A 17,461-nucleotide genomic window follows, 5' to 3' on the forward strand; every position below is an offset into this window, starting at 1 on the left:
GTAAAACTTACTGGTAATTCTTTGCTTCTCCATTGAGCAGCACAAGCTTGTCATCGTCAGGACTCATGCAATAACGCTGATACAGCAGCACAGAGTTTCCTCCAGTGCAGGCTGCCAGGCCAGAGGAAACATCTGCAACTGAAAATAAGATTAAACATCATTTTAAAAGAGTAATCAAGCAAAAAGTGTATTTTCTTGCTTCTGACCACAAATCTCTGAATGCCAATACCTGCTAACATAAAAACTGCTTGGACTGACCGAATACATACACTAAAACAAAATCTAATTAATATAAATTAAAAATAAATAAACCAAAACTCCAGAAATTGAGATACCCTTTAAGGAAGGCTTGACAACATCCACTACATTTTATTATAGCCTCCAACTCTTATTCTTCTGCGAAATGGTACAGTGTTGCAACTAAACTCATTTTCGATACTCATACTGTTTCTCCTAAACCAGGGATTTTACACCGCATTCGCGCAGTGTGGGAGTGCCTCACGGTCTGCCGGTTTTTTGGTGCGTTTCAGCTCCATAATCCTTCATTTTAAAATCCTGGATTAGCTAAAGAATCCACACGCCTTGTTTCCAAGGTCTAAACTGGCTGCTGACTGAGTTGAGATCCCAGGCCCAGGAAATATGGTATGAGTTCTGAAAGAACCTTATTACATTAGCCAGTTTCAGCCGAATTTTCAGACTCCGGTATTGCATACAGTACCTCCCAGGTTTGGAAACTGCAGAAACGCAGTACGCGGTACACAGCAGTGCTTCAGCACCGTGAGAAAGGCAACGATTCCCGTGTGCCCATAGAATTAACCGTGGATCAAATAAACACTCGCGTTCTGCCCACATGGTCTGCTTCTGTGTGTTTTAGCCATGGTGCTTGGTTCTTGTTACTGTGTTTTTTGTCGTGTCTTTCCCCTTTTCTGTTGGCTTAGTGCTGCCTTGCTACCGATGCGTCACCACATATCCATCAGTTTCTCCCCGTTTCATTTTTGTGTTTCATCTTGGAACGAAATTACCCCTCGGTTTACGTCGACTGGTTTTCGGAATCGGCGGTAGCAGCACGATAGAGCCACAGCGTCTCTTGCGGTCCTGGACGGGGTTTATACAGCTTCCGCTGGGCTCGGCCGCGGGCTCGCGCGCTTAGCAGCACACTCCCGGCTGCCCGACTCGGTCAGAGGTGCTGACAGAGCCGTTTACTGTAGCCTACATCCAGCAGAGGAGTCCGCCCACTCGCATTCCAAAAATAGCCGTTTGGGTTGCTTTTGAAACGCAGGTAGACTTTCTGTGCAGCTCTGTGCTGAACAGCGACAGCCCCGCTCGTTCGCGACGACGACGAATGCATCTTCTCAGGTGACACCCTGGCCGGTGCAAAGAAAAGGCAGTGCATCACACAAATTTTAGCCTCACTCCACGGGCTGTCCGTAAAATTCAGGATTGATATTTACCATTTTCTTAATCACTTTTAAAGAACGATTAGGTCTGGCTCCGTCTTATATCTCAGGCATTTTAATTTCGCACGAGCCGCGGTGCAGTATGATTCTCGGGAAAGGCTCCCGTGGCTGTTCCTCAGTCCAGGCTGCTCTCCCCACCAGGGCCCCTATACTGCGGGATGACCAGCCTGCAGAGATTGGGCCGGCAGATTCAGTATCTTCTTTTAAATCACTTTTAAAGGCACTTCTTCCAGTTTGCTTTTACCTCTTTTATTTGTGACTTGTCTCATTGCATTTTATTGCCAGTACTTTATCTGAGAGGGTCACTTTGACTTGTACTGGGGCATTGGTCTCTGTTTTTGGTTTACTTTTTAAGGCCACTGCATTTTACTCTCCAGATCTCACATCATGTACTGCTTATTTTATTCCTTTTACTTATTTAATCCCATTCTGTGTGCTTTCATTTGTGAGAATTTTGTAATCTGCATTCTGTAATTGTAATGTAACCTGTAATTTGTATTCTTTGTCCTATTCATTGTATTTATTCTATACATTTCTATGTTCTTTTTATTTTGTAGAGCATTCTGCAACCATGTTTCAGTAAGTGCTATATAAATTAAGTAATTATTATTATTATTATCAGCCAGCTTTGGGTGATATATGACGCAGTGGTTTTGATGCTTGGCCATTAACCGTCAGATTGTGGATTGTAATCTTGTGAGAGGCGTTGACGTTTTATCACTGAGCAAGGGCACTCAACCTGATTTGCTGCAGGAAATATTAAAAGGGCAGCAGGCAAGCTGTGTGTGCTATAAAAACCCAGATCTTTATGACGAGAGACTTCTACACCGACAGACTACACTGGCCGCACTGTTTCTACTGGCTGTGCTCCCCGTTAAAACAAGCTTTTTTTGTCCCTTAAATATGATTTACTTCAGTTGATTTGAGTCTTTCACTTAAGCTCACTGAATGTTTCTGTTCCCGTTTTACCTTTGTTGACTGTTTTGCTTTCTCCTTTGAACCCCGGTCTGTTTGCATGGCCCCTCCTTCTGTTTGTTTTGGGATGCCAAGAACTGGAACCATCGCGCTGTCACTCAAGTAGGCTCCGCAGTTTTCACTCTTTACCCTGTTACTGCTTCAGCCTGAAACACACACTTTATACACACAACACACAGTGTTCAATATACTGTTCAACATGTTTACATTTACACAAACACACACACATGCACACACACACAGTATTAAAGTATACTGTTAAACATGTTTAGATTTACACAAACACACACACATGCACACACACACAGTATTAAAGTATACTGTTAAAAATGTTTACATTTACACACAGACAGACACACATACACACGCTATACACAGCACACATTATTAATATACTGTTAAAGTGTTTACATTTACACACAGACACACACACACACACACACACATACAAATACACACAAACAAACACACAGACACACACTCTTACTCAATTTGTACATGGACTTTAATCAAAATATGCATTCATTGTTGACTGTCCTTGTATATACGTGTGTATACACTATTTATGTGCGTGTATTGCTGTTTATGTGTTTGTGTGTGGCCATAGTAGATTGAGATGACTGTAAGAGAAATCATAAATAATTTATACTGTCGGAGGGACAGACAGCACTTCCCCCAGACTGCAGTGGCACTGGATCTTTCTCCTGGACCACAGAATAAATTTTCAACGACAGAAGGGGCTGTAAATTCTACTGCTGCGTTGCACAAAATTAAACGGCACTTACTTTTCATATGTTAACGCCGAGTACGCATATTGTTTGTTTATATGCAGAACTGCTACATGCACTAAAATAGCACACTTCCATGCAAATTCAGTTACTCTTCACACAACATTTGACACGTTTTTTTCTGAAGAGTTTCTAAGTATAACCCTTTCACATAAACAGGATATAGCTCTTCCATAAGCACTAGGAGTGAATTCATAATGCTGATGTCAACAACCAAAAACAGGTATGTGGCATATTATTCCACCACTAATGCAGAGAGTGACACTGCCATGACATTCCATGTGACATGACCTTAGATTCAAATGTCAGTTACCTTTTATTTTATTGTCTGTAGCTCTAAAACATTGCCCAGACCTGTGGGGCCAATCTAACGTCAGGCCTGTGAGAGGAAGATTTGCAACACAACTGAGTGCAAAAAACATTCCACCAGCCGTTAATGCAGTTTTACACACAGGAGCAACACCGCTTCCACACGCAGTACTCCTGACGCCACACCGTTACCTGTGTTGTCCGGAGTTAGCTTTCAACTACTTTCACATGTCCACCAAAGTTGGTGGCCTGTGCAGTTGCCTTGGAAACAGCCTGTGATCCACCCGAGGGGCTTGTTATATATTGGCCAGGTGGGCTAAAGATGGAAGAGAGACACATCTGGTTGCATTGGAATATCTTTGGCTAAGGACCTGCTACTGTTATTGCAGCAGCTTTGAATTCATTAACTGGATCAAGTTAAAGAGTCAGATATTAATATAATACATATATGTACACAGTACTCTAATGTTCAGTCATGACAGTTTATTAAAATTAGAATTATACACATTTATTTATGCATATACTCAGTCTGCATTCTCTGTATTGCTCTTTTTATCTAGCTCTCTTACATTCTCCCTCTCTTGCTCTTTCATCCACACACAAACGTATGCTCTCTCTCTCTCACACACACACACACGCATGCACACACACATCCACACAAACACCCCCTCATGCACTCTCTCTCTCCCGCTCACACACACACAACCACACAAACACACACACACCCCCTCATGCACTCTCTCTCTCTCTCCTCTCTCTCTCTCTCTCTCTCTCTCTCTCACACACACACACACACACTCAGGAATACAGGCATGTACTCAGCGTTATGTGATTCCCCAGGACGGTGTCCTTCCCTAACCTCTCCTGGGTGGCATCGCAGCATAGGGGCGGACAGGACAGCCTTGCGTTCACACATCGCACTTTCGGTTCCCATGGCGCCCACCGCGGGGGTGGGGGTGGGGGGGGTGTAGGACCGTTAGGGGGCCCTGGCATCGCTGTCCCCAGCAGATGGGACTACAGTCAGAAAGAAAGTGGGCTTAACCTGTCCCCATGGAAACCGCGAGGAGCTCCTGACTGCTCGGCCGAGGACTCCAGGGCCTCAGAGAAAGCAGCCCTGCTCAGGCCTGGGCTCGGCGCTGAAGGAGCACGGCCTTTCAGCCACTGACAGCCACTGACAGCCACTGACAGCCACTACGGGCAGTCAGGGTCAGCCATTTATAAAACAGACATTTGGACAATAGTTTATTTTGGGAGAATTAACGGTGTGTGCACCTTATCATTCTGCTGTCACACGTCTCCCAGCTCAGCACCTAAGAGGCTGTGTGTGTGTATACTCAACCAAATTCAGATCTGCACCTCTCCTCACTGCATATCAGTACGTCACATTGTGATTGGGGATGTGCTATTGCTGTATAAGCCTGTATGTGTCACTGTGTGTTCCATGAGAATGAGAGTACTTTTACTTCAGGAAGATCAGCAATTAATGTCTCTCTCGCCTCTCTCCCCCCTCCCTCTCTCTCTCTCTTTCTCCCCCTCCCTGCCCCCCTCTCTCCCCCATCCCCCCCTCTCAGGGCATCAGCAGTCTCTTCAGCTCGCTGAAGGTGGTTCGGCTGCTGCGTCTGGGCCGGGTGGCTCGGAAGCTGGACCACTACATTGAGTACGGGGCGGCGGTGCTGGTGCTGCTGGTGTGCGTGTTCGGGCTGGCCGCTCATTGGCTGGCCTGCATCTGGTACAGCATCGGGGAGTACGAGGTCATCGACGAGGACAACAACACGGTGCGCACGGACAGCTGGCTGTACACGCTGGGCGAGACCACGGGCTCGCCGTACCGCTTCAACCTCAGCGGCTCGGAGAAGTGGGAGGGGGGGCCCAGCAAGGACACGGTCTACATCTCCTCCCTGTACTTCACCATGACCAGCCTGACCAGCATCGGCTTCGGAAACATCGCCCCCACCACCGACGGGGAGAAGATATTCGCCGTGGCCATGATGATGATTGGCTGTGAGTAGGTCCTGTTTTGTTTAAGCCCCGCCTCTTTCTTCCTGACGGCTCTTCACTGCAGAACTCGCCGGATGCTCAACTTTCCCATTTTCAGATCCGCCGAACCGGAATGAGACGGCTTCAGCCGCAGGCAGACAGAATTCTCAGTGTTAAAAATACGGAGTTGAGCATCTGGTTAGTCTGCGGAATCTGTGGCCGTTCATTCCGAGCTTGAGAAACACATTAAAGCTCCCGTCATTATGGCGGGATTAACTCCTGCCCTCAGGCCGCCGCGGGCTTTTCAGATCCCCATCGCTGTCCAGCACTTAATTGATCAATTAGTGCCGTTGTTTACGCAGTGTGAGCGGGCTGCTGGTGGAGCGTATCCCAGCACACCCTGCGGCTCGCCGAGGCAGGGTCAGCGTGTCGTTACAGAGCAAGGGCGTGGCAGCTCTGAAAGGAGCAGCAGGATCAGCCTGTCGTTACAGAGCGAGGGCGTGGCAGCTCTGAAAGGAGCAGCAGGATCAGCCTGTCGTTACAGAGCGAGGGCGTGGCAGCTCTGAAAGGAGCAGCAGGATCAGCCTGTCATCACAGAGCGAGGGCGTGGCAGCTCTGAAAGGAGCAGCAGGATCAGCGTGTCGTTACAGAGCGAGGGCGTGGCAGCTCTGAAAGGAGCAGCAGGATCAGCCTGTCGTTACAGAGAGAGGGCGTGGCAGCTCTGAAAGGAGCAGCAGGATCAGCGCGTCGTTACAGAGAGAGGGCGTGGCAGCTCTGAAAGGAGCAGCAGGATCAGCGCGTCATTACAGAGCGAGGGCGTGGCAGCTCTGAAAGGAGCAGAAGGATCAGCGTGTCGTTACAGAGCGAGGGCGTGGCAGCTCTGAAAGGAGCAGCAGGATCAGCCTATCGTTACAGAGCGAGGGCGTGGCAGCTCTGAAAGGAGCAGCAGGATCAGCGTGTCGTTACAGAGCGAGGGCGTGGCAGCTCTGAAAGGAGCAGAAGGATCAGCGTGTCGTTACAGAGCGAGGCGTGGCAGCTCTGAAAGGAGCAGAAGGATCAGCGTGTCGTTACAGAGCGAGGGCGTGGCAGCTCTGAAAGGAGCAGCAGGATCAGCCTATCGTTACAGAGCGAGGGCGTGGCAGCTCTGAAAGGAGCAGCAGGATCAGCCTGTCGTTACAGAGCGAGGGCGTGGCAGCTCTGAAAGGAGCATCTGTCTGCAGATGTTTCAGACACGGAAGTCAAAGAAAGCCCTTGTGGTTGAAAAGTGAAGAACGCGATTCGGTTAGAGCCTATTTATGGGCAGCGTTAGGGTCTCTGAAATACACTGCATATGATTCTTATGACAAAGACACTGGTCGTGAACCAAATCTGGAACCTGTGCTTTAGCCATCCGCTCAATGCACTGCGGAGGCATTATTTTTGGATATGAGGGCTGCTCATAACATAGCATGGTAGTGCAGTGTAGCAGTTAGGGAACCAAACCTGTAAATACAATTAACATGCTGTGCCCTGCTTGGAACATCTTGAGTGAGCACAAGCTTTTGGACAATTGGATCTGTTACACTGAGGTCAAGCCACAAATGAAAGGATGCCGCACCTCACGCTCAGTCCTGGAGACATTCAATTCGATTCCAATTATGGGAACAAAGGTGCTTTACAGAGAGACAGAAGGAACACTGGGCAGAAACCAGGCCTGAAAGTGAGGTATAAACTCCCCAGGGGGAGAAAAACCCTCAAAGGGTAGAGAGAAAAACTCCCCCAAGGGTAAGAAATCTCGGGAGGAGATCGGCTACAGAGGGGAGCTCGTCCTCCCCTGGGGGGCCCATCCTCCCCTGGGGGGTCTGGTGTAAAAGACCCAGTACCCACTCAGCCCTGTGGATGATGAGATCGGTGCAGCAGTGAGCCTGTGTCTGAGTGAACAGAGGGTTTCGCGATTGGAATATTCCTCCCCATTGTCTGTCCCTGGTACTGCCCACCGAGCGCCTGTCCTGAGCTAACCTCTCCCGATAACAGCCGCGGCTAGCGCCCGGCGGCTTCACAATGGAGCCAGCTGTGCTAAAAGCTAGCGATGACATTTCACACACACAATGCTGTCTGTGCGCGGGGAAGAGCCAAGCTAACGAGCTCCCTGACTCAAAGTCGTATCGGCTCCTCCGCTCGCACCGCCCCGAGAGCACAGCGCCACCTGTCGAACCTGACGGGAAACTGAAATGGCGGCCGTGCCCATATCAGATTTCTGTGCGCTGTAGTTTTTCTCACAGTCTAATGGACCCTACTCAGCTGGGGAAGAACACTGGCAAAAATCAGATTCTGGCCAACAGGAATTTGTGAAAGTTGAATGGAACAAGTTATCAAGATTCAAAATATACAGATTTATAAAAACACTATTTGTTATTATTTATTGACAGACACTGTTATCTTACTGCTGTAAAGTCTGGACACACTCATGGATAAAACCTTTCATATTCTTATGATTACTATCAGCTTTTATCAGCAGTATCATTTCAAAGTTATGTCACAGACTATTAAGCACAAATATTTCCCAACAAGATATTTACTGGATTTACTCATTTCCACCATTGAAGGGAGTGAAGTTCCAAGGCTGTAGAATTCAGACTCCTGAGAGAATTGTCAGAGAGTATTTTTCTGGATACTGGTGAAAATCGATGCTTCTAGCCAAAGGGTCAGGAATCTGTAGTCATTTAACTGCTCTCTCAAGGGTTAAAGTCTTTCAGAGAATAATCTGACCATGAGTCACCAGCCGTTTTAGTGGACCCTAGCTCGTAGTGTGTCAACGTTTTTATGAACGTTGCAGGCGGTCACAAATTGATTGGCAGTCAGGCTGACCAATGAACCGCCATTGATCTACGGTGAGAAGGCACCCCTGGGGGAGGGCAGTGGGTGGCTGTGAGCCTCGTCTCTGTGGTCAGAGCATCAACGTGTGGCCTTCTATATCGCGCATGCAGGAAGAAAGAGCGGCCATTTTAATTAGTGTTTGTTAAAAGGAGAGTGTGACAAAGGGTGTAATTTATGGGGAAACAATGGGGGGTACAGCCCCTCCTCAAATTACAAGGCAGGCCAAATAACCCGCCCAATAATACAACATGATGATGAAATATCATGAAAATAGTTTCATAAAATAAAGATGGGTGTTTCATGTTGTGACTGGGATATACTGATCAGTCGTACTTTCCCCATAGAATTCTCCGCAACGGATTATTTCACAGCTGTTCTTTTAAATAATTTCTAATTCCCAGACCCCCCTAAAGGGGGGCATTTCTTGGGGTCTATGCATTTCAACCCCAGCCCCCTGTTCGCTGGGTCGTGGGCAGGGCTGTGTTTGATGACCCAGCCCCCTGTTCGCTGGGTCGTGGGCAGGGCTGTGTTTGATGACCCAGCCCCCTGTTCGCTGGGTCCTGTTTATGTGCTTATGAGTCAGTAGATTAGGCAAATGAAGACGCTCCAATGACAGGTGCAGTTGCTTTTCATTACCAGCTTAATTGCTGGTAATGAAAAAGGCAAATGAGGTCCTGAATCTTGATTTGCACAAAACTCCTCTGATTGGTTAAAGACTCAGCTGGGCTTGCAGGGTAGTGAATGGTAGTGTTATACAGTAGGTAGATTACTGCAGAATCATACACTATTTAGTACATTTTAGCATTACACAGAGGCTAGTGCACAGTAGTTTTCCATAAAGTAGCATGCATTAGCATGTATAATAAGCACATTGACACACCTGGGAATGTTGTCTGCAGTTCTTGCTCCAGGAATCTTTCTCTCTCTTGTTTTTGCTGCCTTTTGCTCTCCATGAACGTGCAGTAAAAGGCTGGGACACCATAACGTACCTCACATCCTCACGTGCACTGCTGCGATTCCTGGGGTACCTCACGTGCACTGCTGCGATTCCTGGGGTACCGCACGTGCACTGCTGCGATTCCTGGCATAGCTCACGTGCACTGCTGTGATTCCTGGGGTACCTCACGTGCACTACTGCGATTCCTGCTTCACGTGCACTACTGTGATTCCTGGCGTACCTCAGCTTCAGGTACCGGCTCCTATGACCTTTAAATTGCCTCAGAATCAGGACCCTGTCCTGACAAAGTAGAATAAGCTTCCTGAGCCAGACCAGTCCGTACACCTTTAAACAGCAACGCCCAGACCCCCTTAGGCCAAGCAAGAGAAGTGGCTGCTTTCAAAACTCTGCTTTCAAAACTATTTTTTTCCTTAAAAGGGGGAAACCATGTAAATGTTTTTACTAACATTAAACTAATGTTAGTAAAATCATTAAAGATGCAGGAACACCATGTCCCAGCATACATCACTCCCCTGAAAGCTCATTTAAACGCAAAACTGAATCATCCTCAGACTAATCCACCCCTTCTGTGCACTCCATCTCTGGTCTCCTGAGTTCAGCAGCAGGGAGTTTGTCTGTCCACGCTTTTTACATTTCACACTAAAACACGTCACAGAGCAAAACAAAGTGACGTATTTTAGGAGGGATTAACCGAATGCTAAAAAAAATGGGGTGATTAAAAACGGGGCTCCGGTCCAATCCGGGACAAGCCTCTCAGACGCAGCCAGCGTGCCCCGCCAGAGCCGCCAGAGCCGCCCAAACCACCAAAACTGCCCAAACCGCCAAAACCGCCCAAACCGCCAAAACCACCCAAACCACCAAAACTGCCAAAACTGCCAAAACCGCCCAAACCACCAAAACTGCCAAAACCACCAAAACCGCCCAAACCACCAAAACCACCAAAACTGCCAAAACCACCAAAACCTCCCAAACCACCAAAACCGCCAAAACCACCAAAACCGCCCAAACCACCAAAACCGCCAAAACTGCCAAAACCACCAAAACCGCCCAAACCACCAAAACCACCAAAACTGCCAAAACCACCAAAACCTCCCAAACCACCAAAACCTCCCAAACCACCAAAACCGCCAAAACCTCCCAAACCACCAAAACCACCAAAACCGCCAAAACCCAGGACAGACAGGGCTCGCAATTCGGCCGGAAAAAAAGGAAGCTCATTTACATTTTAAAAAGAATCAAAAGAACAAAGAACAGAAAACAGGCTGGGCAGGAGATAAATAAAATGAACAAAAAAGCAGAGATCGGACCCAAGACACTGATGGGAACTACAATGAAACAAGGCGGCCAGCCTGCAATCTAACATAAAATACATACAAAAATAACAAAAACTCTAATGAATAATACAGCCCCCCAAAAAAAACAAAAAACCCAACAGCTCATCAGGAGCAGAGAGAGAAACAGAGAGAGTGAGTGATGGAGAGAGTGGGCGGAGAAGGAGAGAGGGAAGGAGGGAGAAGGAGGGGGGAGAGAAAGAGAGGGAGACATGCAGGACAGGACAGGACATTTACCCTCCTTCCAATGATCCCCACCTGAATCTGCCAGCCTAATCAGCAGACACAATCGGGGGAGGAGCACAGCACAAGAGCCCCGCCCTGCTGATCTAAAGCCACACCCCCAGAATCCCCCAGGGGTGGAACACTATGGACTGTGAACCTGTGCATCATGTTTTTTTCATTTAAAGCTGATCGCCATGTCTGTGACACCTGTGGGGATCGGGGTGTTAGAATGTGCACCTTAGAGAATAATCAATGCTTTGAAATATCTGATTTTCCCTTTCCTTAACCCTCCTCAGTATTATGTCCAGTTTGTGTGTGTGTGTGTGTGCGTGCTTGTGTGCATGAATGTGTGTGTTCATATGCATTTGTGTATACAATATTGTTCAAGCTGGCTGGTGTGTTGCACTGTTTATAGTATTTAGGACTTTTTCATTTACATTTAACTGTCTTGCGGTGAACCAAGTTATTATTGGTAGATGATCTTCCTCATAATAATCATTTGGGCCATAACAACTGACAGTGAATTTTTAAAGTGGTGTTTTTTTGTTTGTTTTTTGGTTTTAACATAAAAACACATTATTCAAAAACATATAAAGCAGTTATATTCCCACAGTTTAATGTTGGAACAATTTGTCTTCCGATGTTGTTTTGTTCAGTTTAAGCATTGTCACACTTGCATTTATGCCACAGAAAAGAGTTCAACACAGTTCTTCTGGGAACGTCCAAATGTCACCAAGAGAGAGAGCTAAATATAATTGTTGGGATTGCAATGTATTTCTGTTGTTGACAATGACAGTTGTAACCAGGTGATGCAAGACAAACGCTGGTTGTTTTTTTTCCCAGTCTGAGGCATTATGGGTCGTTATGGGTTGTTTTTTTCCAGACTGAGGCATTATGGGTCGGTGTTTTAGCTTTTGCTCATCAGCAACAGCGAAATCATAGAATATATTTCTGAGCAATTCTCTCCCTACTTAGTGTTGTTATCTTAATGGTTGTTATGATAATTACGCTTCAGAGGGACTGATGGAATCATTTTGCTGGTCATATTCATTTGCATTTGTGTTTCAGTTCAGATCTTCCACACATTAATATTAATGATGGTCGTGCAATTATCTTCCCATGTTAAAAGTGCACATAATGATGAGAATTTTAGCATCACTCAAAGCTGTTAGTGAAGTACTTCACAATACCTGCAGGTGCACTGTAGTGGTCTTCTGCAATCTGCCGCAAATGGAGCTCTCCTCAAAACAATACATTTGCTTCGCAGTTATGAACAAGTCTCATCAAGTGGCTGAGTATATTATATATTATATATATTGAGTATAATATAAAATGCAATATTCCATAGCCACATTGGATATAAAAATATTCTGCCTACATGGATAGAATTGTAAAATCAGGACAAAAACACCCATTTTATAATTTTTTTGTTGTTGACCTTAAAATAGATGACATTACTATTTCTAGAAACAGAACTGTATGTACCTCGTCCTCCTACTCTGTCGCATACAGAACACCATGCTGTCTTTTTTTTTCTAGACATGCCTTAGTTCAGCCGACAAAGTTTCAGGTAGTTGTGTGCATGAGAGCGTGCTTGTGGGTGGGTGCACATGCATGTGTCTGAGTGTGCGTGCATGAGCATGTGTGTGTGTATGTGTGTGTGTGTGTGAATGCCTGCGTGTGTGTGCTTGTGCATGTGTGTGTGTGCCTGCATTTTGTGTGTGGTGTGGTGGTGTGTGTGTGTGTGTGTTGGTGTGTGTGTGTGCTGATGTGTGTGTGAGGCATGTGTGTGTGTGTGTTTTGTGTTGGGACAGCTTTTGTGCATGGTGTAGTGTGCTCCTATTTGCTCTTCTGCCATGTTATATGTTGTGACTGAGCAGACTCAGTTGTTGTGGCAAAAGGCGGTTGACCCAAGGTTTCGGCAGGACACAGACACAGAGCTATCAGGGCAGGCACCAAAAGCAGCAACAGAGTGCTGGCGCTGGTGTAGATGGAAGAGCATTACGGGGTCCCCACCATTCAATAAGCCACTCTCACCACACACAGCAGCATAGCCATGAGCAGGACCAAAACGGCTTCAGATTACGCCACACAACCACACGCAGCATATCCCAGAGCAGCCACACACACAACACACACACACACACACACACACACACACACGCAGCATATCCAGAGTGCAGCGCGCACACACACACACACGCAGCATATCCACAGCGCAGGACACACAAACACACACACACACAAACACACACGCGGCATATCCAGAGTGCAGCGCGCACACACACACACACACACACACACACACACACACACACACACGCAGCATACCCAGAGAACAGGCTGCGGTCCCCACTGCTGTCAAACGTCAGTTTCGACCGTTCTGTCCCCTCAAGCTCCGACTCTGACAGTCCGTTTGCCTCGTCCCCATGCCGACGGACAGCTTGTGGATCTCTGTCAGTGCAGGACTGTGCCCCCCCGTCTGCGGGCAGCGCTGGACACACTGTGCGTTTATGAGCCCCTTCGCATCACGTTAGCATCACGTTAGCATCTCTCGCCGAGTGCTGGCACAAAAAGGCGGCAGGGCGTTACAGCAAGGGCGAACGCCCGGCGGCTTGCGGGGACCGCAGCAGAAGTCATCTCAGGGACAGGGGCGACGGGGGGGATGACGGGGGGGGGTGATGGGGGTGGGGGCATGGGGGGTGTGGGTGGGGCGGGGTGTGCCCCCGGCTCGCCGGTGGACAGGCTCGTTTCATCCCCTCCCGAGCTGGAGAGATTTCTACAGGAACACGAAGAGTTAATTCACTCGTAGCTTGCATTTTATTTTTTTCGTTTTTTTTCCCCCCACCGTGAACCTGTTTATTAACAGGTACGTGTTGACATGAGCCCTTCAGCAGAACAAACGGTGAATCCGTTGTGTAACTGTTGTGTTCGTCCCGCTGTACTTAGCTTGATCATGTGATGTAATGACACGCAGAACTAAGCAGGAAGTGGTGCTTTTTCAGTGCTGTTCTGCTCACAGATGTAATCATTGCTGATGCCACTCTTGACTCTTTCCCTGATGAAAACAAAATGAGCTGCAATCATACTGAAATTAAATACATCAAATGTATATTAAATCCATCAAATATGTATCAAACATTTATCAAAATATTGCAGCACTTAGATTTTGACAAACATATGCGTTCATGCTGCTTTTCTAAAAATGCCCTGCTGTGAAATGTATTCATCATTATGCCTGCAGTGCGCCTGCAGTGCGCCTCGTCCGGGTCGTTATCTTCTCTTCCAGAGCGCACGTTTCCCAGTGGAGCGGTCCCGTCCCGTACCGCACAGCTGTCAGGCCTCCTGGTTTCGCGCGTCCAGGTTTCGGTCGCCCCACACGGGCGTGTGATATGAGCTCCGCGCCCCCCGATGGGGCGGGCCGTGCCTCTCAGGATCGGGGTCACAGCGGGACCCCAGGGTTCTGCTGCCCGGTGCTCCAGACCCTTAAGAGCGTGTGACAGGAGCCCCGCTGGGGCCAAATTAGCGGGGCCTGTAAGCGCAGCGGGGCCCTGCAGTCTTTCCTGGGGGGGGGGGGTCACCGCCACGTACGATGACAGGTTTGCGTCCGGGCGGGAGGCAGTGATAGGACGCCGAGCGCTCCGCTGGTCGCCCACGGCGACGGGTCAGCCCAGGGTTTCCGGGCTCCCGGTCACGTGCACTTTCGCCATCACCGTTTCCAGGGCGACCGGGCGACATTGACCGGGGCACTGCGGCCCTGGGGTGCTGTGAGGACAGCGCCATTTCAGCTTCGCCCTCCCCGCGATGGTCCGATGACAGTGAGGAGGGGAGGGAGGGGGAGGGGGGATACCCCGATGCTTAAAACCCTCCGTCCCTGCGTAGGGGGGCCAGACGTCCTGTTTCTCCTGGGACAGCCCCGCATTTCAGACCCTGTCCACACGCTACCGACTTATTCTGAGACCCGTGACCCATCCCACACTTCAGTCCAGCAGTATTTCAGTGGGGTTTCTTACTGTAATCTCCATTACCGTAGGCAGTCTGCAGTGCTGTATTTCAGTGGGGTTTCTTACTGTAATCTCCATTACTGTAGGCAGTCTGCAGTGCTGTATTTCAGTGGGTTTTCTTACTGTAATCCCCATTACTGTAGGCAGTCTGCAGTGCTGTATTTCAGTGGGGTTTCTTACTGTAATCTCCATTACTGTAGGAGAGTCTGCAGTGCTGTATTTCAGTGGGGTTTCTTACTGTAATCCCCATTACTGTAGGCAGTGTGCAGTGCTGTATTTCAGTGGGGTTTCTTACTGTAATCCCCATTACTGTAGGCAGTCTGCAGTGCTGTATTTCAGTGGGGTTTCTTACTGTAATCCCCATTACTGTAGGCAGTCTGCAGTGCTGTATTTCAGTGGGTTTTTGACTGTAATCTCCATTACTGTAGGCAGTCTGCAGTGCTGTATTTCAGTGGGGTTTCTTACTGTAATCCCCATTACTGTAGGCAGTCTGCAGTGCTGTATTTCAGTGGGGTTTCTTACTGTAATCCCCATTACTGTAGGCAGTCTGCAGTGCTGTATTTCAGTTGGTTTTTGACTGTAATCTCCATTACTGTCGGAATTATGTATGTGGCCAGGAATCAGAAATCCATATTTGGCATGGGCACAGTCAGCATTCAGTTCCAGAGGGACAGAGCACTGCACTGCACTACGCACAAATACACACCTAAGACCTGCAGTCATTACAGCATATCTTCAGATGAGCATGCAGAGGTGCTGTGTGTATTTGTAGGGTGCATTGTTTTAATCTCCTTATTATGCTGGTAGGAACTTTGGTCTTTAGTCTGATTTGGCTACTGTCTGATGGCAGTTTGGCAGCGGTGAAAGGTAAATTTTATTTGCTGTTCTGCACGGATTTATGAAGTACGCACAATCAAATCGAAGAATCCGTCACAGTTTTTATGGATTGAGAGGTTTTGAGTAATCATTTGACATTAAATACTGCAGTTCCTCTTGCACACTGAATTCAAGAGCTTTGAAATTATGTATGTGTGTGTGTGTGTGTGTGGTGTTGAGTGAGTGTGGTGAGAGGTGTGTGTGGTGTGGAGTGTGTTAGTAGTATGTGTTGTATGTATTGTGTGTGTGTGTGTGAGAGAGAGAGTGTGTGTGTGTGTGTGTGTGTGTGTGTGAGTGTGTATGTATGTATGTATGTGTGTGTGTGTGATGCTATTGCTACCTCTGTATTTTGTTCCTCAGTTGGGCAGAGCTGTGCTCAGAGCAGTAAAGGTTTGGAAGCTGTAGAGTGCCCAGCTCTGGTACTTTCTGACTGCAACCTGGGATCAGCCTCTCAACATCAACCTCTCAACATAACGAAAGTTCACTGGGTAAATTCACAAAGAGCGACTTATTCCTAGTTACTCCATATTCGTTGAATTTGTACAACTAAATTGCAGCCTTGCTCTTTAGGATAAAAGTGCCTACAATTCACTTAATTACTTATGTTAAATAACAGCAATTATGCAGTGAAGCAGTATTATTAGCACCATCCACAATAAACAAACTTAGCCAGACTATAAATAGCAAGTTTCTCTGAAGTGGATGGAACGTGTGAGCCTGTAATAATTACTGTCTGAAATGTCCTCTGTCTTCCTCTCCTGGTGCTCTGACAGCGAGGCGTTCTCATGCGTACAGTTAGCGCTCAGCCGCCACAGTCAAAGTCAACGCACCGTATTGCCCTGATTCTGCTAGGCCACCAACTCTGCCATCAAAGAATGGCGGATTTTTTGTGTTTTCAATAGTCGATAGCGGCCTGTAATTGGCTGGGATTTCGTGAAACGCTCCCCGTTCCCGTGGTCTCCTCCTCCGTACTGCTTGAGCATAGAATAGAATGCGCCATTTTGCCCATTTTTGTCTCGCGTATCAATAGCAGCTCGAGTGCTGTTTTTCCCATTTCTCCTCCAAAGCTGGAGTACAAAGCTGTTGAAACAGGAAGGAAACGTGTGCAGCCAGTCATGTTTTCACTCTGTGGTCCCCGAGCAGTCAGTGTGCGATGGTCACAGACCAGAGGGGGCGCTGCTGAGCAATGAGGCAGAGAGCATGCTGCCAACCGAAACTCTCCCGCTAACTACTCATCTCTCCATGGGGCGCCTAGCAACAGTTTCCATGGACATGCTCTGGATTTGAATCTGATCAGTGGCTAGGCACAGGTGCATCTTATGCACCCAGAAACTCGGACTGACCTGCTGAGAGTGACTTGTGAAGACCTTTTTTTCGCTGCCCGTGTGCCTCTCTACAGTCACACAGGAAATGCACTCCTTTTGAAGGGACAGAAAAGGCCTTATTATTTTTTGCAGGCTGATATTTCTTTCCATTTGTCAGGGTATAGTACGGTAAACACAGCCGATATTTGATATAGCATTCCGTGACTTTTTCCCAGGGGTGGCATTTGTAATGCTGAGCACTATAATAACCAAGACACATCATAATCTATAAGAGTGCAGCTCGAGAAAATGTAATAACCCATTATATGTACCATTTGACAATAATATTAATATTTTTAATTATTTGCCGTTTTACTAGTCTTCATATACTGCCTCTTACA

At 47.5% G+C, this 17,461-nt stretch overlaps 1 protein-coding gene across 2 annotated transcripts in view; it reads left to right on the plus strand.

Moving 5' to 3' along the window:
* The window catches only part of kcnh1a (potassium voltage-gated channel, subfamily H (eag-related), member 1a), a 102,476-nt gene that overhangs the window by 19,133 nt on the left and 65,882 nt on the right, over positions 1-17,461 (plus strand). For both annotated transcript variants that reach the window (XM_064317802.1, XM_064317803.1), the window contains one exon: positions 5,101-5,530. In XM_064317802.1, coding sequence (XP_064173872.1) covers positions 5,101-5,530 — 430 coding nt within the window. The remainder of the gene's footprint in view (positions 1-5,100; positions 5,531-17,461) is intronic.

Source organism: Anguilla rostrata, chromosome 18 (assembly GCF_018555375.3).
Source record: "Anguilla rostrata isolate EN2019 chromosome 18, ASM1855537v3, whole genome shotgun sequence".
NCBI lineage: Eukaryota > Metazoa > Chordata > Actinopteri > Anguilliformes > Anguillidae > Anguilla > Anguilla rostrata.